Genomic DNA, 24228 nt, shown 5'->3' on the forward strand with positions numbered 1-24228 from the left:
TTTTCCCATCTGCACTCATTAAGAGATTAATTTAGTAACAATGGGGAGTGTTTGAACATTGAATTATAATTCCAATATTGAATAGTCGGCTGAAGGCCCCTGGTCAGTGGTTGGTGCCGCCCTTGTGATGTCACTAACAGCTGACCGGGAGGTATGTAACATGAAAATGAGCACGCCGCGGCCATCTTGGTAACAGGAATTTGGTGGTCGTGTTGTGGGTGACTAGTTTCACACAAGGTGAGAACCTATCAGAACGTTATTGATATAAATTTGAATGTGTTTGGATATGGTGATTTATAACGCTAAATTAACTTTATTAATAAAGTGGGTTTTATCGTTTTAGGGATTGTAGCCCTGAAGAAACCCCCCAGGGTGAAACATGTTGGTGTATTTATCCCTTAGAATTTGACCACCTAAGTTAAGTAATAATTATAAACTATTTATTAAATGTTTATAAAGTATTTATGAATTTAAAGATATTTATCACATTCAACTTACAACATGGAAAATTGAATTGAGAGACCCAGTGAAGATCTAATGCATAAAGCCAGATATTATGAAATTCACTTGAGTATTCTGGTGGCATTTCTGAGGGTCTAGAATAGATGATTAACAATACATGTGAGGGCGATTAAGAGGTAGTCAAAGTCAGGCATTTCAAATATAACGACACACCCACAATTCACGCACCTAATCAAACACATTCTCACACACAGTCTGGGGCCCCAAACATGTCACACGCATATCCATCACATATTCAATAATTACTAATAAGGTGCATATATTATAATAAAAAATGTGAGTCCCTAGATCTTCCTAAGCCAGGCTGAGAGGTCTGCCATTAATTAGCGTTCCCTAGTAGATATGTGAGGCATATCAAAAAATCCCTAAATGTCCCTAAAATAAGAGAACCTCAAGATTACTTTCCCTATACCCAGAAGTGCCGGGCATAGTAACCTAGAATTAAATGCATTAAGATGAAGAAGAAATGTCCAGTGCAAACCTTAAAAAGCCTTGTAGGAATGTAACATAGCAAACTTGTAGGAATGTAACACAGCAAACAAACACACACAGGATAAGAGTCAGGATAGAGGTGCTGCAAATGGCTAGCTCCGAGTCCCTTTTATTATGCTTCTATGCACATGACATCATAATAACTCCCTCGTTTACACATCTAATGATTGGTGGATACAGAGGTACATGCTTTTACATTGGTGGAAACACAGGTACATGCTTTTACATCGTGATCACCTGCCCTTTGCCTCGTGCTTTACCTTGTGATTACCCTCCAACTCTGCACTTAGGCAAGGGCTTGATTAACACGTGGACAGAACCTGAATCTTTGCAGTATGCAATGCAATGCCTGTCAGCTGATGTTCTTTCCAAATAAGGACAGCTTAAGGTAAGGGTTTATATGTGACTGGGGTCTTGTGACAAGGGAGGGGGGAATGCCTCAGCATTCTGTCACAACGTGCTAACATTTTCCCTTGCTTTAGAATGGCCGGCTACATGGTAAGAGGGGAGAAGGACTTTTACTGCTGATTCATTTTTCTCTGTCCCAGTGAGCTCACAATCTATCTAATGTACCTGAGTGATTTCTACTTCTAAATGAAGAAGAGCTACTTTGCATAGTAATTTGCATATGGAGAGAACTGCTATTTGAAAGGATATCTTTTGTGCCGTTTGGGAATTTTTGGGACTTGGGATGTTGGTGAATGTTGGAGTAACCTTTGGACTTGATAAGGAGAACAAATAGATTCCATTTTGGGGTTTTGGAAATTCCCTCACCCTGATAGGAAAAGGACTCCTGAGGAAGGACCTTTGGCTGGTGTGGTCCTTTTTATTCTGAGACTGTTCTCTGAGTATTTTCTTAGAGTTCTAGTTTCTACAGGTGACCATCAAGGGGAGGAATGCTGGTCTTTGGCCTAACCCTTGGTAAGCCTGAGAGCAACTAGAATGAAGAGAAACTAGTTGCAGAGACAGCAACTACAGTGAATTGAAGGTAGTTGCAGAGACTCTTTTTGAAGAAAAAGAAGAAGAAGCAGCAGCAGCAGTTCCAGCTCCAGCTTGATAGAAGTTTTTCTTCAGTTCTTCAACAATATCCATTTCTTCCATAAAAGGTATTGTATTTAAGGGGTACAATTTATCTGCTTTGGTTATATCTAAATATATTAAAACATTCTGAGGCCTGTTACAAAGGAAATTCCTCCTGTCATATTTTCTCTGAACTTAATGTTTCTTCCAACATGGAGGATTTAAAAGCAAACTAGATGCACATCTCCTTACGAGAGGCATATAGGGATATGGGTGCATACCTGGCAGGGCTTCTGCGTGTGCGGATTGCCAAACTTGATGGATTATAAGTCTGATCTGGTGATGGCAGTTCTTATTGGATTTACTTTTAAATCCATGAATTTATTAAAAAGGTTCTAATATCCTTGGTAATGTAGTTTGAATATCTTGTATCAAGTCAGCATAAAACAAAGTGCCAGTATGCAGACTAACTGCCAAATGACTGAATAAGCAGATGGGTTTTTAATGTTTTTATTGAATTCTGAAAGGATAGGAAGGTTTTTGATGTATAAAGGGAGGTCATTCCAGAGTTTAGACCCTGCATATCAGGAAAGCAGAAAGCTGCAAAGAGGAAAGTTGAATCTCAGCTAAGGAAGGAGCATGGGGTGGGGTATATTGATCAGCTTACTGAGATATGACTATGATTGTGTGCAGAGTGGAAACTAGTGTTTTAATTTGAGCATGGGAATTTTGTGGTTGAAATATGAGTTGGTCTTTCCAAATAAGAAAAAGGCAGCATATATAACGTGACCATTTATTTTTTTTTTTAATCAAAATGGGACATCTATTAATTGTCAATCCCGCCCTAGCCCTGCCCCAATCCTGCCCTAGCCCCACCCCCCCAATTTCTTCCATTCATTTCATGTACACATATCTTATTAATTCATAATGGTAACCATAAAATAAAAAAAAAATACAAAGCACACTATGCATTTATATTTGGGGGGTTTTCAAAGATGTCAAGGCAGATGACTTTAAAATATGCCATGTCACCTCAGTAACTATAGAAAAATAGACAAATATAATGCAAAATATAGACAGCAGATATAAATTCTCAAAACTGACACATTTTGATCACTAAATTGAAAATAAAATCATTTTTCCTATCGTTGCTGTCTGGTGAATTCATGAGTCTGGTTGAGTTTCCTTCTGACTGTGCATCCTGCAGTGGCATACTGCGGGGGAGAGGGGGCGGTCTGCCCCGGGTGCACGCTCCAAAGGGGTGTACCTCCCGCGCTGCTTCAACCGGCATTTCAGCGCGGCTGCTGTACTTAGAGTTGGCAGCCGCGCTGAAGTGAAGAAGGTCCCGCGATGACTGCACCGTTTCCCTCCTGTTTCGGAAGAGGTAAGTGTCGGGGGGGGGGGGGATCTTGCCGCAACTAACTGTGTCTGCCGGTCCAGCCCCCTCCGACGTCACTTACCTCTTCCATGGGAGCAGAAGCAGTCATCGCAGGATCTTTGGGATGGAGACAGAAAGGAGGTCAGGGTGGCATGAAAGGGTATGGAGAGTGACAAAAGGGGGGGTCAGGGTGCTATGGAATCATGCTGAAGGGTGACAAAGGGGGGTCAGAGTGCTATGGAATCATGCTGAAGCGTGTCAAAGGGGAGTCAGGGTGGTATGGAAACATGGTGAAGGGTGTCAAAGGGGGGTCAGGGTGGTAGGGAATCATGCTGAAGGGTGTCAAAGGGGGGTCAGGGTGGTAGGGAATCATGCTGAAGGGCGACAAAGGCGGGTCAGGGTTGTATGGAAGCATGGTGAAGGGTGGGAAAGGGGGTCAGGGTATGGTATGGGGGTGGTATGGAAGCATGGTGAAGGGAGAGAAAGGTGCAGATGCTGATGGAATTGCAGGGAAAGAGAAATAAGGGGGAACGATACTGCATGGAATTGGGGTTGAAGGGAGAGAAAGGGGACAGATGCTGATGGAAGTGGTGGGAAAGAGAGAGAAGGGGCAGATGATGGAAGCGGGGAGAGAGAAGGGGCAGATGATGGAAGTGGGGGAAAGAGAGAGAAAGGGCAGATGATGGAAGGAGGGGATAAATAAAAGGAGGGCACATGATGGGGGAAAAGGATTGAGTTAGGGAAATACTGGAGGGGGTGAGGGAAAGAGATGGGGAGCTGTAGGTAGACAGTAAAAAAGAAAATTGATGAGAGGGTAGTAAGAACATAATCTAAATGGATGCAGAAAATAAATTGAAAAAGGAAAATGAGGGAAGAAAGGGATTGCAGAAGAGAGGTGTGGGAGAGGGAAGGAGAAGAGAGAGATGCCAGACCAATGGGGGTGAAAGGAGAGATGGAAGGGGGAGGCATACAGTTTCTGGAAGGGGTATCGAAGGAGAGAAGTTGCCATATAGGGGCAGAGAGATGGCAGACAGTGGATGGAAGGAAGAGAGTAACAAGAAGATGAAAGAAACCAGAGAAGACAAAGGTAGAAAAAATTTTCTATTTATTTATTGCTTTAGGAGACGTGTCACTGTTTCTGTCGTGTTGCACTGTATGCAAAGTCCAGCTTCTTGCTGGTTCGATTTAACCTTTGTCTATGTATTTCTATTTTATCCCCCCTTTTACAAAACTGTGGAGCGTTTTTAGCGCCAGCCGGTGTGGTAGCAGCTCTGATGCTCAGAATTCTATGAGCGTCAGAGCTGTTACCACCGTGGCTAAAATCCACACTACAGTTTTGTAAATGAGGGAAGGGTTAGTTTGTGATGACATATTCCATACTAGGTGAAGGTGTTTTCTGTGTTCTGTGTGTTCGAAAGATATGGTTTTCTGTTAGGATTGACGGTGTAGGATTGATCTGTACTAGTCTGGCTTGTTTAGTTTTACAATGGGTGTATTGATGTTGTACTGCTCACTGCATATGTAAGATGCTGCCTTTTCCTAGGTACTCATATGTGACGTGTGGCTTATTACTAAAAATCATGTTTTTCGTACAGATGGGGGGTGCCAAAAAATGATGGGCCCCGGGTGTTACATATGCTAGGTACGCCACTGCCTCACTGCTGTGCTAAAGCCAGCCTGCCTCCCTCCCTCCAGCGCCAAAGCTTGCCCCCCGTGCTGGTTACTGCTGCTGTCTACCGCCACTTCAAACACCCCCCCCCCCCCGGTCTGCCGACCACTGCAACTAAAGCAAAGTAAGGTCCAGGCGCCGGCCCAGAACTTCCTGTCCAACATCAGAATTTACATCGGGAAGAAGGTTTGTGGGCCCTCGCCTGGACCCTTACTTTGCTTTATTTGCAGCGATTGGGAGCGGCGGCGGACTGGAGGTGGGTGTTTGAAATGGCGGTAGGCTAGCCCACCCACCAGGCTACTTAAGACACCTGTGTGCAGCACTACTAGGCTTTCCATACCAGGTGCTGCTGTTCCAGAAACAGGTATGTACTGTTTAATTCAGATCTTTGCAAGGTGGGTTAGTGACTACTGGGGAAGTGAGGGGTCATTACTTAATCCCTCCAGTGGTTACCTTTTTTGGCACTTAGACATTTTTAAAACATATAACTCCAGATGTCTAAGTTCTGTCTTGTGAGCCTGCCCATAAATGCCTCCCCCCCCCCCCCCGAACTTTGGACATACAGAAGCCTAGCAAGAAGTCCAGAAAGTCAGCTTCAAATATCAGCACTTGGACATTTTGGAGAGAAAAATATCTAGAAGGTTGTCAGCAGTTTATATCTCTAGTTTTACGGCAGGAAATCTCCATCTTTTTTTTCCCTTCCCCCACCTTTTCCATTGGTGAAGAGATGAAGGGTTCAAGCTGCCTGTTGATTGTCAGAATAATCTCTTCTTCCCCGCCCTTCCCTGTCCACATCTCAGATCAAGAGATTATATGATAAGAGTCCCCTGCAGAGCTTTTTGTTTAAATGATTTTTATTATTCCAGCAGTAAGAAGCAAATACAAACAGTAGTACCATTCAGGAAATAACATTTTCAACAATATAATCAGTTCCCCTCCCATCCCCCCCCTCCCCAAGAATCCATGGCCAGTCCAACAGCTGAGAGTTAGAGAGTTGCGCGGGGACAGAAATCCCACCCGTCCCCGCCAAAGTCCCACCCGTCCCCGCGAGGAATCCCACCCGTCCCCGTGAGGAATCCCTCCGTCCCCACCCGTCCCCGTGAGGAATCCCCTCCGTCCCCACCCGTCCCCGCGAGGAATCCCCTCCGTCCCCGCCCGTCCCTATAAACTTCAGAAATAGTTATTTCATTTAATTATGCTACTGAATTAAAGGCTCTGGTAGAAACCCATTTACAAATAAGCAAAAAGACTTTATTAATTTGAAAATATTAATTGGGAAGAATACATACTTTGTAAACGGGTTTCTACCAGAGCCTCTAATGTTTATAAATTTTTATCAACACAACTAATATACTACTTTATTCTGAAGCAAAAAAAAAAAAAAAAAGAAATAGAATTCTTTTCCTACCTTTGTTGCCTGGTTTCTGCTTTCCTCATGTTCTCATTCAATTCCTTCCATCCACTGTCTCTCTTCCTTCTGCATCTTCCATTTGCTCTGTTACTGTGCCTCTCCCTTTCTTCCCCCTTCCAAATTGGTGTGGCACCCATCTTCTTCTCTCCGCTCCCCCCATAGTCTGGCATCTGTCTTCTTCCCTGCCAGCGTCTTCTCCCTACTCTCTCTTCCTCATTTCCTTTCAGTGTCCTCCCCCCCATCTTCCCCATGTCCTTTCAGTGTCCTTCTCCCTCTCTGTCTTCCCCATGGCCTTTCAGCGTCTTTCTCCACCCCTTTGTCTTCCCCATGTGCTTTCAGCATCCTTCTCCCCCTCTGTCTTCCACAAGTGCTTTCAGAGTCCTTCCCCCCCGCCCTTCCCATGGCCTTTCAGCGTCCTTCTCCACCCCTTTGTATTCCCCCATGTGCTTTCAGCGTCCTTCTCCCTCCTCTGTCTTCAAGTGCTTTCAGAGTCCTTCCCCCCCCTCCTGTCTTCACCATGGCCTTTCAGCGTCCTTCTCCCCCCTCCTTCTCTACCGCCCCGGTTGCAGCACAGCCAGCCAGGTCCCCTTACTTTTGTGGCACTTCCCCGACCGATCGACAACAGCCCCGGTCCGACAAACCTCCCTGCCCTTAACCGCGAATCTAAATTACCTTCTTACAGCTGCTGTAAGAAGGTAATTTAGATTCGCGGCTACAGGGCAGGGAGGATTGTCGGACCCGGGCTGTTGTCGGTCGGTCGGGGAAGTGCCACAAAAGTAAAGGGACCTGGCCGGCTGTGCTGCAACCGGGGCGGGGCGGACCGTCCCCCTCCCTTGGTAGCCACTCGAACCGCGAGGCTACTCTCCTTCTCCTTACCTGCCCTGCCTGCAGCACAGAGCCGAACGGAAGTCTTCCCAACGTCAGCGCTGACGTCGGGAAGACTTCCGTTCGGCTCTGTGCTGCAAGCAGAGAAGGTAGGGAGAAGAAGAGCCGCGCGACTGAGTACATCCAGCCCCGCAGGAGCCCCGCGACCCTCGGAGGCGTCCCCATGGGATCCCCGTGACCCTAGGGGGTGTCCCCACGGGATCCCCGCGACCCTAGGGGCGTCCCCACGGGATCCCCGTGACCTGAAGGGGGAACCTGCGGGATGCCCGCGGGATTCCCGTCGTCCCCGTTCCCGTGCAGCTCTCTACTGAGAGTGGGAATAAAATCATAAAGATTCAAAAGTCTACTGCGAGCACGCGGTGTGAGGTCCTGCCAGAAGTGCTCCCACCCTGACAAAATTTGCGACCCGGGCCAAGAGTCAAGTCTCCCACCATGTGTCTCTCCAGTGTTGCGTGCATTATCATTAGGGATCTCCATTGTGCATATGACGGGGGATCATGGGAGAGCCAGTTGGTGAGGATGGCTTTTTTTCCCATCAAAAGGACTCTGGAGATAAATGCTGACATTCCCCTGGGTTTGGGCGAGGCTATATTATAAAATCCAAATAATGCCCTCGGTTGCGGAAGCCATCGCCTTCCCCAAAGCGATGTGGTATATAGGCCAAGATGTCTCCAAAACTGTTGGATTGCGGGGCAGGCCCAAATCATGTGACTCAAAGATGCGTGAGCCTGATTGCATTTCGGGCAAGAATGTGACGCAGTAATCCCCATCCGGGCTGCACGTTCCGGTGGAATGTAAAGTCTAAGAACAATTTTCAATTGCATTTCTTCCTAATCTCCCTCTCCTCTTCCACTTACACCGACCAGGTTATGCGCACTCCCTGGCACCATACCCTCAATTGACCAATAAAAAAATGAAAAAAAAGAAAGCCAACAAAGCTATCTGGAACCTAAATCATCCTACCGAAACCGATTACCTACCAACGTATGGAAACAGACAATTTGCTATGTAATGTAATGTAACCTGATTTATCTTCCAATGTTATTATGTCTATACACTCATTCTGTTATTAAGTCTATACCCTCAATCTGTATTCTCCAATGTCATGTACCCTCCTGGAAATGTCCAGTTCTCTTCTTATGTAATCCGCTTTGAACCGCAAGGTACAAGCGAAATAAAAATCACTAATGTAATGTAATTTCCCAGTGAGTAATATTGGGTGACACCTGAATGTTCTTCAGGACCCGTTGTAACTGTTGAGCAGTCAACTGGCAATGCAAGTCCTCAGCCCACGCTGTCGCTAACATATCCAGATTCATACTTGGTTGGCAATCCCGTAAAAATGGGGTAGTGAGACACCAAAGGATGCATCCTCGGATCCACCACATGTAGAAAATAGCTCACATGGGACGGAGCCAGCAAAGATAACTCCAGTGGTGTAGCAGAAAAATCAGATGTTCCTCTAAACCAATCATTAATATGTCTCATCTGACAAGCCAAAGCATACCAATGTACATTTAATAAACCATAGCCCCCCCTATCCCTGGGCAGACACATCCGTAGCAAGGGCATACGTGGTCGCTTACCACCCCATAGAAAACACTGTAGCTCTTTCGTTAAACGAATGTTATGGGCACGGGACAGCAGCAGAGGTAAAACCTGAAAGCGATATAACCATTTGGGAAAGAGCACCATATTAAAAAGGGCTACCCGGCCCGCCACCGATAAGGGAAAAGTGGACCAATTCTGTAGATGTTGTGAGGTGTCTTGAAGCAATGGGGTGATATTGCTGGTGTACAGGGTCGTAAGGTCTCGGGGGATCTGTACCCCCAAATAGCGAATTGAAGTCTGAGCCCACGTAAATGGGAAGTGACCGCTCCATGTCTGTTTTTGTGTCATGGGGCTACCTAGGGCCATAGATTTCTGGTAGTTCAACGTAAATCCCGAATAAAATTTGAATTCGTTAAGCGCTTGCAATAAATATCGAACAGAGTGAGCGGGGTCAGTTAGCAAAAATAATAGATCATCTGCAAAGGCCAACACTTTGAGTGAATGAATCCCGAAGTCCACACCCACTATGTCAGGGTCCTGAGACACTGTGCGAAGAAAGGGTTTGAGGTACAATAGAAATAGGAAGGGTGACAGGGGACAGCCCTGTCGAGTTCCCCTCTCAATAGGTATTGGGTCAGTAATAATGTCATTGATAAGTAGTCTTGCTGTTGGAGTGGAATATAAAGTGCGTAATGCCGAGGCGAACCAGCCAGATATCCCCATACAATTTAACACTTCAAAGAGGTACGTCCAATTGACCTGGTCGAACGCCTGTGCCGCATCCAAACTGAGTAGAAGCATAGGAGTGTGATGGAGTTGTGTGTGCACTAAGGCTATCAATGCTTTACGTAAGTTATGTACTGCTTGTCTACCCTGTACAAAGCCGACTTGTGTGAATGCAATCACATCGGGGAGAAGGGTCGCTAATCTATCAGCTAAGATTTTGGACAGAATTTTGATGTCTACATTCAGCAAAGAAATTGGGCGATAGGACTCAGGAGCAGAACTGTCTTTGCCAGGCTTCAATATCAACGTGATTAAAGTCTCATTCGCTTCTCCAGGGAAATGTTCATCCTGGATTACCTGGGAGTAATAGTCCCTCAAAAAAGGACTAAGCTGCCCTGAGAGCAGTTTATAAAATTCTGCCGTAAAGCCATCCGGCCCTGGAGCCGAAAAATTTCGTTGATTACGGCTAGCTTTAAGTAGTTCTTTAGGGGTGATGGGTACATTAAGAAACCTAACATCCGAGTCAGAGAGCAGCTGTAAACCGGAATCCGTGAAATAGTCCTTAATAAGGGGTTCAGCTCCTGAGTCCCGGCGCCCATATATCTTCCCGAAGTGGGACTGAAAAAGTTGTGCAATGTGTTCAGTAGTGTGTTGAAATTGGCCCGTACTATCCCTCAATCCCAGAACATAACGGTGACCCCACATCTGGGAAGTCAAGCGGGCTAATAACTTCCCTACCCGATTTCCATAGCGATGGTAGCGAAATTTTTGATACAAGAGCATTTTCACCGTGTGCTCATGTATATAGGAGTTGAGGGTCGTTTCCACGGAAGCTAAATGTTCCCTAGTGTGGCGGGTCGGGAACAGGGTATAATGACGCTTAGTGCTTGCTAGTTCTTTTTCCAACCGCAGTATTCCCCGGGACAAACGGCAATTACGCGCTATTACATAAGCTATACAATCTCCTCTGAGCACCACCTTAGCCGTGCTCCAAAACAGTGTCGGATCATTGCTATGCTGACCATTAAAGTCTAGGAATTCACCCCATTTAGTCGTTAGGTATGTTTTGAAATGGTCATCAGAAAATAGATAACTAGGGAAGTGCCAACGTACAGGTCCGCGTAAACCGAAGCCCACATTCACATCTAGCCAGATCATCGCGTGATCTGAAATCACTGCCGGGCCTATTACCGCTGCATCCACATTTAGAAATGCTCTGCGCGTGGTAAGGATGTAATCTATCCTAGATTGTGGGTTATGTGCTCTGGAGCGGTGTGTGTAATCCCGTTCAGTGGTATGGAGAATTCTCCAGATCTAAAGTGGCGCAAAGATAGGGCAGGCCTCTGTTATGAGATATACTCGCACCAGGTCCCGGCTGAGAACGATCACAAGTCGGGTCAAACACCTGATTGAAATCCCCTGCAATGTATACCGGATCAGTAACCCGCCCAAGAAGCATGGCAGTGAGACCCTCAAAGAAGGAATGTTCATAGGTATTAGGTGCATATACATTCATCATGTAAAAGGAATATGTGCCTACTGACAACTGCAGCAAGAGGTAGCGGCCCTGTGGGTCCGAGGCTACTACTTTCGCAGTGTAAGGCAATGTCTTACTAATCAGTATCGCCACCCCTGCCCGCTTATGAGTTGAAGATGCTGCATGCACTGCGGCTACCCAGGACCTCCTCAATTTCTGATGTTCCAAGTCTGTAAGTCGGGTTTCTTGCAGACAGGCTATGTCGATCTTATGTCGTTTGAGCTGTATTAAAATTTTTGTTCGTTTTATGGGAGAGGTAATGCCCGAAACATTCCAGGACACTATTCTCAAAGTGTTAGCCAGCAGGTACAAAAGGGGCTAGTACAAACATATAAAATGCTAAGTGCGGAAAAAATCCACCCCGGGTTCCCAGCCATACCCAGGGCAGCCACATGACGCTCAGGACCTGCCCGAGCAGCACCAGTACCATGGTAAATGTCAGGTGCAGGAGTCTCGCAGCAGGGTCTGATCCCACCCTTCCCAATAATCGAAAGAATACCAGCAGCAACCACATAGGCCAAGGACTCCCCTCCCCCTGGAACCCCATCCCCCCCCACCTTCTCCCCAATTGCATGGTTGTGGTCACAGCCTCAGGTTCGCCCTAGGCGGTCCCAAAGGTGTGAAAGATCACAAAACAATGCCACTCTGGGCCCCAAGTTCCCATACAGTAAATACAATAGTCATAAGAGCAGTCTGCAGACCAAATGAACGTTAGGATGAGCTCAAATATACAGTATATCAATTTCTGAACTAGAACAGGAAAAAACACAAAATTGTAAACAAACTTAAACCAGAATAGCAAGTAACAGCCATATTATCTGAGATCCAGGCTTCCCCCAAACCAGGAGATCCCGGAGCATCCACAATGCCACAGGCACACAGGAGCATGTGACAAACAAGGAAGCACAACACCTGATTTGGCTGCATGTAGAACTAATATATGCTAACTAACCCCCCCCCCCCAAAAAAAAACCCACCAAAACCTGGATTTTCTCATATTTAATCCTACCCCATGTAGTTGATAGATCTAGGGTAGCTAGCTGTCAGTTATGGTTTCTCTATAACATAAGAGCCAGCTCAGTGGATCTTGAGCCACTGTGGTTCCCCCCCACCCAACAACAACAACAAAAAATTAACTAAGCTCCTTCATGGGAGGGGGTAAAACATGGACTCCCATGGATCTCAATAACACATCCTTAAAAATCTTATGATTTCAGTTTAACTCTGACGGACCTCTAAACAAGGATCCCACGGATCGTGTGGATGTCGGCCACACTTCCTTAAAAAGAAAGCGGCTTTACCATGGGGGTCTACAGGGATCCTTGTTTTAACTCCTGTGGACCTCACGGATCCCCCTCACCTCATGCATCCTCATGTTATCCCTTCCAGCGGGATTCGTGAAGTCCGCAAAAGTTAAAACAAGGATCTATAGAGTGAGGTCCATTAAGTCTGCGGGAGTTAAAACATGAAGATCCCTGGTGACACCCTGCCAGGGCTGCTTTCTTAAGGCCATGTGCTTTTGGTTCTGTTGGGTTTATCTTCTACCCTTGCTGGTTTCTGTGGTTGAGACTGCTGGTGCTGAATACTGCATGAGTTTCCTGCTGTCTCTTCCTAGCTCTTCCTTTTGTTGAACCCAGCTTTTCTGCACCCCAATGTCCCAAATGCCTTTTACCTGGGGGCCCCATAGACCCCGTGGAGCTAAAGCGCACAGCCTTAAAAGAAAAGTGGCCATGGAGTGAGCTCTGCAAGGATCCTTGTTCTAAACCTCACGGATCCCACTTACCCCCGAAGTAAGCAGATTTATAAGGGTGTGTGGTAGAGATCCGCAGGGTCTGTGCTATACCCCCTCTTCTCCTTCATTGGGACCAGGGTGGGGTAATATTGTTAGCATCTATGTTCTGTAATCAGAAAGCATATCTTTCAGGGATAGTCACAGGGGGCAGTGGCCTAACAGGAAAGAAGGTTTTAATCAATGTTCAACAAATCTCTGGAGACGGGAGTGATTCCTGGGGATTGGAGGAGAAAGGATGTGGTCCCTATTCATAAAAGTGGTCACAGGGATGAAGCAAGAAACTACAGGCCGGTGAGCCTCACTTCAGTTGTTGGAAAAATAATGGAAGTTTTGCTGAAAGAAAGGATAGTGTATTTCCTTGAATCTAATGGGTTACAGGATCTGAGGCAACATGGCTTTACAAAAGGTAAATCGTGCCAAACGAACCTGATTGAATTTTTTGATTGGGTAACCAGAGAGCTGGATCAAGGACATATGCTAGATGTAATTTACTTGGATTTCAGCAAAGCCTTTGATACAGTTCCTCATAGGAGGCTGTTGAACAAACTTGAAGGGCTGAAGTTAGGACCCAAAGTGGTGAACTGGGTCAGAAACTGGCTGTCGGACAGACGCCAGAGGGTGGTGGTTAATGGAAGTCGCTCGAAGGAAGGAAAGGTGACTAGTGGAGTCCCTCAGGGTTCGGTGCTGGGGCCAATCCTGTTCAATATGTATGTAAGTGACATTGTTGAAGGGTTAGAAGGAAAAGTGTGCCTTTTTGCAGATGATACCAAGATTTGTAACAGAGTAGACACCGAAGAGGGAGTGGAAAATATGAAAAAGGATCTGCAAAAGTAAGAGGAATGGTCTAATGCCTGGCAACTAAAATTCAATGCAAAGAAATGCAGAGTAATGCATTTGGGGATTAATAATAGGAAGGAACCGTATATGCTGGGAGGAGAGAAGCTGATATGCACGGACGGGGAGAGGGACCTTGGGGTGATAGTGTCCGATGATCTAAAGGCGAAAAAACAGTGTGACAAGGCAGTGGCTGCTGCCAGAAGGATTCTGGGCTGTATAAAGAGAGGCGTAGTCAGTAGAAGGAAGAAGGTGTTGATGCCCCTGTACAGGTCATTGGTGAGGCCCCACTTGGAGTATTGTGTTCAGTTTTGGAGACCGTATCTGGCGAAAGACGTAAGAAGACTTGAGGCGGTCCAGAGGAGGGCGACGAAAATGATAGGAGGCTTGCGCCAGAAGACATATGAGGAGAGACTGGAAGCCCTGAATATGTATACCCTAGAGGAAAGGAGAGACAGGGGAGATATGATTCAGACGTTCAAATACTTAAAGGGTATTAACGTAGAACAAAATCTTTTCCAGAGAAAGGAAAATGGTAAAACCAGAGGACATAATTTGAGGTTGAGGGGTGGTAGATTCAGGGGCAATGTTAGGAAATTGTACTTTACGGAGAGGGTGGTGGATGCCTGGAATGCGCTCCCAAGAGAGGTGGTGGAGAGTAAAACTGTGACTGAGTTCAAAGAAGCGTGGGATGAACACAGAAGATTTAGAATCAGAAAATAATATTAAAGATTGAACTAGACCAGTTACTGGGCAGACTTGTACGGTCTGTGTCTGTGCATGGCCGTTTGGAGGAGGATGGGCAGGGGAGGGCTTCAATGGCTGGGAGGGTGTAGATGGGCTGGAGTAAGTCTTAACAGATATTTTGGCAGTTGGAACCCAAGCACAGTACCGGGTAAAGCTTTGGATTCTCGCCCAGAAATAGCTAAGAAGAAAAAAAAATAATAATAATAATTTAAATTGAATCAGATTGGGCAGACTGGATGGACCATTCGGGTCTTTATCTGCCGTCATCTACTATGTTACTATGTTTATTTTTCTCTTTCCTTGTTTCTTAAAAACTCTTACTTTTGAGGGAGGCTGTTGTGGCAGTGACCTCGTGCAGCGCAATAGGAACCCAGTACCAAGTGCCCAGCCAGTCCCTATTCCCTCCACAGAACCTAGGTTTAAGCCAGACACACTTCAGTACAAGAAACTACAAGTCCCTAGAGCCTCTAGGTTTATCCCTATGCCAGTAAGAAAGAGCAGTGTGGAACCCTTGATACAGGGGGGGGGCTCCTTTTAAGAATTCTCCTGATATAGCTAAGGGGGTGGGGCGTGTTAAGACAAATCCGATAGCAGCCAGAAGCAGGGAAAGCAGGAAGGAAGCAGCAGGGAGCCCTTAACGGCTCTCTCACACCAGCTGGCTGACTGGGAAATGGAGGACCTCAGCCCAGAGCTGGGGAGTCCTGCAGAGGAAACTTCTCCAGACACCACCTTGCAGTGGGAAAGCAGCTCACCCTTGGAGCTGGAGGGTGAGGACAGCATGGAGTTGTAACCATAGCAGGCAGGTGGGAAGCTTCCTATCTTTTTAAAGTATTACAGTTTGTTTTGTGAGTGTGCTGTGCTAGCATCTGAGAAACAGGAAGAAAAGGAAAGCCTGATTTGGGGGGTTTTTTTGCCTTCTGTTTTGGATGTTTTACTGCCTGGGAATTGTGTGACCCAGGGAAGGGACTACAAAATCAGCACTGGACTTTCAAAGTGAAATGCTGCTGAGACTGGAACTCAGGGGAGGGTTCTAGGAAAGATGAAAAGTTTGTTTGGGGGTTTTTTGTTTTTTTTTTCCTGGGGTTTAGAATTGCTCCATTGCAGCCTTGCAGAGGGGAAGTAATATTTTTGTTTTGGTACTATGTTATTTTTTTCTCCTGGAGAGCAGGGCAAGCCTGTAAGCCCAGGGCGGGGCTGCTGCTTTAGAAGTGGGAACTCCCCCTCCCCCCCCACACACACAGATTTGGGTTTTTTTTGTTTGTTTGAGGCAAAGCTTGTAATGTGGCCAGAGCCTGGAAAAATATGTTTGAATCTGAGCAATTGAGAGCATTAAGGCACAAGTATAAGGTGACCATACGTCCTGTTTTCGGACCAGCCGTCCCGTTGTCCCGACCCACCGCTTTGGGACACCGAAATGTCCCGTTTTCAGGGATAGCGTCCCGACGGGCGATCACTTTCCCTCCCTACCGCATCGATTTAAACCTTGGGCCGCCGCCACTGCTTCTTGCCTTCTTCCCAATGTCAATTTTGACGTCGGAGAGGACGTTCTGGGCCAGCCAATCGCTGCCTGGCTGGCCCGAACTGTCGGGAAGAAGCAGCCGCGCCGGCCCAGGGTTTGAATCGGCACAGTAGGGAGGCAGACTGTCAGGTAGCAGCGGTACACGGGCGGGCGGTTTGAATCCGCGGAGGGTGGGGGGGTTGAATCAGGCACTGGAGGGAGGTAGGCAAGCAGGCTGGCTTCGAGGGAGGGAAGGGCAAGGGAAGACATAGGAAGGCGGCACTGGGAGCACTATGGACATGGGAAGGAGGCACTGGGGGCACTAGGGACAGAGGCATTGGGGGCACTATGGACATGGGAAGGAGGCACTGGGGGCACTAAGGACACAGAACAGAGACACTGGGGGGCACTAAGGACATAGGAAGGAAGGAGGGAATAGAAAGGGACAATTGTTGGGCCTGAGTGCAGAAAGAAAGGATACACAGTCAGAAGGAAACACAACCAGAGACTCATGAAATCACCAGATAGCAAAGGTAGGAAAAATGATTTTATTTTTAATTTAGTGATCAAAATGTGTCAGTTTTGAGAATTTATATCTGCTGTTTATATTTTGCACTATATTTATCTATTTTTCTATAGTTACTGAGGTGACATTGCATATTTTAAAGTCATTTGCCTTGACATCTTTGAAACCCCCCCAAATATAAATGATAATTAACTTTTTCTCTGCGTATAGTGTGCTTTGTAGTTTTTTTTTAATTTTAAGGTTACCATTATGAATTAATATGAAGATATGTGTACATGAGAAATGAATGGAAGAAATTAGGGGCGGGGCTAGGGTGGGATTGGGGGCGTGACTGACAATAGATGTCCCCTTTTGATGAAAAAAGTAAATGGTCACCTTACACAAGAATGATTTTTGTTGCTTATTGTGTATTTTGCCATCTGACCTGAACTAAGTTTAATGAACGCACCTGAATTTAACTGAGAACTGATTGTTGCTTTGAAAACTTTGTGTGGTGAACTTTATTTGTGCTCTCAGCTAAGAAAGCATAGCCTGAGCACACCAGTGGGCATGGGAGCCACTGGCAGGTTACAGGTCACAAACATCTATTCCTTGTGGCAGGGGCCTGGGTGGGTCACTCTGGCTCAGCCCAAGCGTCACTGCCACACTCTTTATATGAAACATGATTTCTAATAGATAAGGATGGTAGCATTCACATTTTTATGTGCTGTTGGTTTTTTTTCCAGGTAGTGATGCAGCCACGTGGAACGAAGCGCAAACTTTTTGTTGGAGAGGATGTCCTGGCATCCTCTGAGACAGATGATCATTTCCACCTACGTCAGTCTCTGCTGGACCTCTCGGTGGATAAATTTAACCAGGGTCGTCGTCGTCTAGTAAAGCGTTGCCTGCGACGGCACGTCCTTGTCAAAAACACCCTGCGTATGATCCAGGAAGACATCCAGCGAACCAGCAACCCTTCTCCCACTTCAGATTTGCTGCTGGTGGATGACAGTCTTCCTGTTGCCATCTCACCAGCCCAAGCTACTGGTCTGGCACTAGAGAACCAGTCTACTACCTCTACTGATGACCTGGACAATATTCTCTTCTCTCCGGAAGAAGATTTTTCTTTGTCGACCGCGATATCTTCTATCATTAAAGAGCTGGATGTGGTCCTAGATGGAGTGTCTTCTCCAAATACTCCTGCAGCTTCATCGCACCAGAATGAAAACAGAGACACAGAGTTGGCCTTTGATGATTGTAATTCACAGAAATCATTGCCAGATTCATCTGATAGCCTTGGATGCTTGCCAGAGCAGGAGCCCTCTCTTCAGGCAGGCTTTTCCCAGAATGCTATAGAAGACCCCACCAGCATTGTAGAATCTGAGGTTATAGATCTGATCAACCAGTTTTTCATTGATGTAAATGATTCCCAAGGCCTTAGTAGTGACACAGAAAATAAGGAACCCCAGCAGGAAGCTGTTGTAGCACAGCAGACATTGGAGAAAGAGATGCCAACAACCCCCTTCCTGGGCAGTTTTGAATTCTTGAGCTCTAATTACCTCGGAGACTTGTCAGTGGATGACCTTTTCTTGGACATTGATACATCAGTTTTTGAACGAGAGTCCTCCATGCCGGGAACAGCGACCAGCAGCTGGCCATTGTCCTGTACAGCTGATGGCCCCTAGGCTTACCAATCTTCATGCAACTGGATGCCATTTGCATCCAACCAAAGTGGAAGGGATCTGAATGAATTAGACAATATCATGGAGATTCTGGTTGGGACTTGATAACTTATTTTGGCAGACTTTAATATCTTCTGCTTTACAGAATCAAAAAACCAACTTCCATTAAGGATTTCAGCAATACTGAGTGACTAATGTTTACACAGAATTGGATCATGCGACCACTTGTTTCAGTGGTGGACTCCAAGGTGACCTATGCATCAGAATATGGTTCTAATGAAGCTTTTTAAGCTCCCATTCCGTTGCAGTTCATCAATCTGGCTATTCACCGAGCTTGATTTCATTCCTGCTCGGCCACTGAGCTGTTTTAAGCTCAAACTAAGTCAGACTAGATCAAATTGCTTCATGGTGTGAGTTTTAGCATTAATGACAGAAGGGGGCTGTTCCTGCATTCATTCAATCTTCTATGAAGACATATATCTGTTTTAATATGTTATGTTGATACATAGAAAGGAAAAAGTTTCCCACAGTTGTTCCAGACAGTATTAATGATTTTAGAAAAGTTATGAGCTTCTGTGCAATTTTCCCTTGGGGTGTCCAATACTTATTGTCCTTTTGGACAGAATGGCAATATGGATGCCTCCTTCCTGATTGAAATAAGCTACTTTGCAGAAACATGTTTACTTCTGATGAGGTACTCTTAACCATTAAAAGAATGGCTTTCTACACGTTAAGAATCTATCCAATGCTATACAAGAATACCAAAACATAAAATTAATTAAATGTTTAATTTATTAATTTCTTTAATTCAATTCATATCCTAAAAACTAACAAAATGTATTTCATCTACATTTAAATCTACAATAACAAGTAATACAAAGTGCAGAATGCTACTAATGACAAAATCATAGGCTAGGAAAAGCTACAGGTACTGTCTAAAGCTTTTAAATAGAGTCCATCAATCAATCTTCAAGGCTCTTAATGATGTTAAGTATTGAAGCTATTCAGACCCAATAAAGCTCACTTAACTTGATGATGAGTCAATTAAAGTCCCAATATCTCCTTGAGTTGTAATCCGTAGACTTGATCAAGCCAGTTTGTTCCTTATATTCATGATCTAATATGAAATGTTTAATCAGTTCTGAGGTTCTCTCTTCTTAATCCTTATTGTTTTCCAGTTTTAGTTACTTATATTGTTCAATCAGCATAAGCCTTCAATTCCAACTGAGTTTCAGTTGAGGCCATCCTCAGGGAAGTTAAAGATATAAGTACTGAAATTATTTCCGATACAGATCTCCGGCTGAGCGTTCCTGCTGGGAAACTTATTGTAGATTTTAAATGTAGATGAAATAAATTTTGTTAGTTTTTAGGATATAAATTGAATTAAAGAAATTAATAAATTAAACATTTAATTTTATGTTTTGCTATTCTTGGTATAGCATTTTAATGAATTGAATATCAGTAATTGATATTTACCATACTTTGTATAGAAGAATCTATCCAATGCCTCCCTTAGATCCTCAAATTATATCGTCATCCCTTCGCAAATCATCGTGCCTCTCCAAAAGTTTGCCCTCATTTGATGAAAAAGGAAATGGAACATCAGTGCTTAGAACAAAGTGCTCTTACAATCATGCAGGAACTTTGTGCTAAGAAATTACCTCATCTGTTGGGTTAGTTCAAATTGTGTTAAATAATTCCCCCTTTAGTACTGATCTCCTCCGCAACACCATCTTTTGAGTGTGAACTTTTTGGTTATGCCACACTGCTGGTGGTCTTCAGCTTCTAGGAAACAACAGGAGTGTAGAAGGTGTTTGTTTAGCTCTGTCACCATCATGCAGAAATGTATAATTTCCAGAGTGGGATCATAGCTGCTTCTGCCTGGCAGTTTTTGCATTGGTTAAGGATGGACATCCCCTGGCTAACAGCATGGGCTCAAGGTGTACAGCTGTTTTAAGTTGCAAATTCTACCTCACTTGTGTGGAGATTGCCCTAAACTTAAATTGTTTTTACTGTGTTAAGGGCAGCCTGTTTACAGTGGAAGTCTTTTCACCATTTCAGCCTAAGGTTGTTCCCTTCTCCAGGGGACAAACTGGTTATGAACATCCTGCCTGTCTCCTCTGAACTGAATCACCTACTAAGCCAGTCCTGGTTTTATTCCTTCTGCATGCAAGGATGCATCATTTGGGGCCCCTTTTACAAACCATAGCTTCCCCTGCAGCAAATGCACCAGAGCCCTTTCAACCTCTATGGACTTTAGTGAATTAGCCACAGGAGAATCGCTACTGTGACTTTGTAAAATAGGACTTTGTTTAACCAAAGGGGGGGGGGGGACTGCAAGGCCCAACATTCAGTGCATCTAATATAGTTGCTTCATTAAGAAAAGCAAGAATTAACATTCATATATGTAGCAGGTGAACCAGCACTGGCAGTTGCAACCTTGCTAGTAAGCATAAATCAAATGGATACTGGGGAAAAGGCAATTAATAAATCCCAATAACAAATAAATTAAGCTGGGGTTGGCTTGTCAGCAGCACAAAGCTTTGAAGAACATATTGTTTCTTGCATTAAATTATCAATGTTGTTTACTGCTGCTGAAAGTCAGCTGGGACAGGTCACACTGGGTGAAGCAGTCAGAGTATTTAACATTTTGATATATAATTTATTTCTGTAAACATAATAATACTAATTTAAGGATTTTATGGTGCTTTTTATTTTGATTTGGGTGATTGTTTTAGCTTGTGTTCCCATTATCATTAACTCTCCCTAATGAATGACTGTTGGCTGGGCTTTTTCCCCTCCAAGAATGATGAGCTCTGGGGTCAGTTAAATAAACTGTGAAAGATTTAATATCGGGTATTTAGGATTACTCTAGTTGATAATGAGTTATGTATTAAATAATTAAACCTGAAATTATAGTAGAAATAGTGTGTGAGCATACCAAGAGTATGAATGAACTTTATTTAAGAAGTCTGAAACACAATTTGAACCTGCATTAGCTAAATAACAGGAAAGGGAGGGGTAGGAAATGATCTTCTTATCACTTCTTAGCTCAGGTAATAGGCTTAAAGTTTTGGGTTCTTGTCTTTTCCAGCTCTTTTGTTCTGTTCTTCCCTCTCTTAGATGTGCTCACTAAGTTTGCCACAGTTCTGCCTGTTTGATCACCTATAGCAGGGGTAGGCAATTCCGGTCCTCGAGAGCCGGAGCCAGGTCAGGTTTTCAGGATATCCACAATAAATATGCATGAAATAGATTTGCATCTCAAGGAGGCAGTGCATTCAAATCCATCTCGTACGTATTCATTGTGGATATCAAGAAAACCTGACCTGGCTCCAGCTCTCGAGGACCAGAATTGCCTACCCCTAACCTATAGCATCAGTTCTTAGAAGTTGCAGGGATGCCACACTTAAATTTCTGTGAACTGCTAACTTGAGTTTGTGGCCTTGTAATTTCCATATGTTAAAACTATTGTTGGTTTGTATATGATAGCTATACCTTTTTTCCAGGTTGCTTGATGACAGAAGCATAATTTAATAGCCAACAGTTTTAAACAGCCTGTTCGAGATGCTTTCTCCAAGCACATTCCCTCCCTCTCCCCCCAAAAAAAATTATGTACAAATCTGTGCACATGCCTGACTTGTGCCAATCAGCGCCGATAATTGCCATTTAATAAGCAATTATCAGCACTAATTAGAATTTACAACTTGCTAAGCATATTCTATAAAATTGTGCGTGTAAATGTACAAGGATAAGGTAGACAGCAGAGATGCTGTCAAGCTGGACAGTGTACTTTAATCATGTAAACGAACAGAGTGGAACCAGCGGGTCCTGTTTCTGGTTCCACTCTGTGTTTACACAATTAAAGTACATTGTCCAGCTTGATGGTGTGGTCTTCTCTGCTGTCTTCATTAAGCTTGTGATTTGGTGCAGAGTGAGTTTCTTCTTCCTGTTTTGGTGTGTAAATTTACCGCATGGCTTTCAAAAGGGGGTGTGGCCGGGGGGGTGCAGTTTGTGGGAATACCTTTAAGTAATGGGGCATTTTAGTGGTGTAAATTTTAGTCAATGGGGATTGGGGGCTATGTGTATTCTATAAACTGTGCCTGAGATGTGGTTTATAGAATTGCACTAAGCATGTTTTTTGGGTGCTATATATATATATATATATATATATATATATATAGACTTGGGTCCCATATGTACTTTGAGCTACTATCAGGGCCTGCTGAGGCCCACAGATCATGATAGTAGTTTAATCTGTTTAGGCCCATAGAGCAGTGAGCACAGTCTAATTTAAATTTAACATGGATATCCTATCTTATGCCCATAAAAGAGAATTAAGCCCTCTTTTACTAAGCCCTGATAGAGGTTTCTATCGTGGCCCAGAGCACTAAATGCTCCAACGATCATAGAATTCCTTTGAGCGTTTAGTGCCACGGGCTGCGATAGAAACCTCTTCCACGTCCAATTTAACCCTTCAAGCACTGTGGCAAATCATATTGAAATAAAATGGACTTGGTCATTAAAATAGGATGATTAAGTGGACATCTCTCGAGATAGTGTTATATTAAAAACTGTTGGGTTTTTTTTTTAGTATGAGCAGTATTAAGTATAATGTGTGATTACAAAACTGAATTCATAGACAAATTTTATGTTGTTATTTGTTTACTCTAAATTTGTAATTTGGCGGGACATGAATGTGTGTTCTTTTCTCTCTCTCTCTCTTCCCCTCCCTTTGAGTGTCACAGTTCACTTAAAAAGTGCCTAGTGCTTTTGTTCTGGGATGGAGGTAGAAATCTTAAATCATGTAATGCTTCATGTGCAATTTTTTTATAAAATTTTAATTGTCCCAAATTAAGTTTGTTTACATTCAGCAAAGTTTTATCAATAAAGATCTTTCCAAAAAACTTAAGCAAACCAGGTGTGACAATGCAATATAACCAGTTTTATCACTTCTTTAACAAGGTACAAGAACACACGTGTTCATCTGAGGCGTTACAAGATCATTCTTATAGTTTTATGAGGAGGTGCTGAAAAGGAAATTCTGAGTGTTATTTTGCCACTGTAGCTGAAAAGTGTGTACAGTACTTATTTTATTAAGTGCCAATTTTCAGAAATGAAATTCTCTTGTTTTGACTTTGTTTCAGATTGAACCATATCCATGTCATTCTCTTCTTAGCTGGGCAAAGAACTTTTCAGCACCCCCTATTTCATTTGATATATAATATTCCCCTGTGAATTCATGAACTCGCTCATTTGCGGTCCGTTCCGACCGCCTCTTCCTGTAGTAAAGTCGGGCTACACCAATCAGGAGCTGCATGGAAGAGGCAGAGCAGACTACGAGTGATTTTCTTCACCCACTGGTGCTCCAGCTGCCCTCCCCTGGAAAGGAACCCCCGCGAATTTATCAATCAAGGTCAAAGGGGTTCACACATTTTCTTTGTCAGGTACTCTAATTGTCATTCTCTTCTTATCTGGGCTGAGAACTTTTCAGCATATTTAATTTGATATACTGCCTTATCCATCAAGGTCAAAGGGCTTGATGTAAGATGGCGGTTGTGTCCCAATGCTGGAAGAGGTGAGAGCTGAAGGTGGTTGCGGACGCGACCACTGGACACTTAAGGCACAAGTTTTCCAGGCACAAGTCAGATATTAATTCTCCCCTCTACAAAAAAAGCCTAAAGGACTACTCCAAAATCTTGTCTCTTGCAGTTGATACTGAATCTAAATCACAATTTTGCATGAGGTAAAACTCTTTATAGTTTATAAATCTTTCCTTAATTACTTCTGATAATTTCAGCTATACACAGCTGAAAGCAGTGCAACATGCAGAAAGTGAAGTTTAGATAGTTTTTCACTTTCTGCATGTTGCACTGCTTTCAGCTGTGTATAGCTGAAATTATCAGAAGCAATTAAGGAAAGATTTATAAACTATAATGAGTTTTACCTCAAGCAATTTCTTTAATAAGACATTAACTATTT

At 44.1% G+C, this 24228-nt stretch overlaps 1 protein-coding gene across 1 annotated transcript; it reads left to right on the top strand.

Annotated features, from left to right (window-relative positions):
• Positions 1–15163: 15163 nt before the first annotated feature.
• On the top strand, positions 15164–21519 carry SERTAD3 (SERTA domain containing 3). The gene is made up of 2 exons (XM_033957375.1): positions 15164–15367; positions 17314–21519. Exon 2 carries the CDS (start codon positions 17320–17322, stop codon positions 18250–18252), a length of 933 nt encoding a protein of 310 aa, XP_033813266.1. The 5' UTR covers positions 15164–15367; positions 17314–17319; the 3' UTR covers positions 18253–21519.
• Positions 21520–24228: the final 2709 nt, after the last annotated feature.

The sequence above is a fragment of the Geotrypetes seraphini genome, chromosome 8 (assembly GCF_902459505.1).
Source record: "Geotrypetes seraphini chromosome 8, aGeoSer1.1, whole genome shotgun sequence".
Lineage (NCBI taxonomy): Eukaryota > Metazoa > Chordata > Amphibia > Gymnophiona > Dermophiidae > Geotrypetes > Geotrypetes seraphini.

What these genes read in the sequence shown, in the direction of transcription:
- SERTAD3 (XM_033957375.1), top strand. Translation starts at nt 17,320, where the DNA reads ATGCAGCCACGTGGAACGAAGCGCAAACTTTTTGTTGGAGAGGATGTC.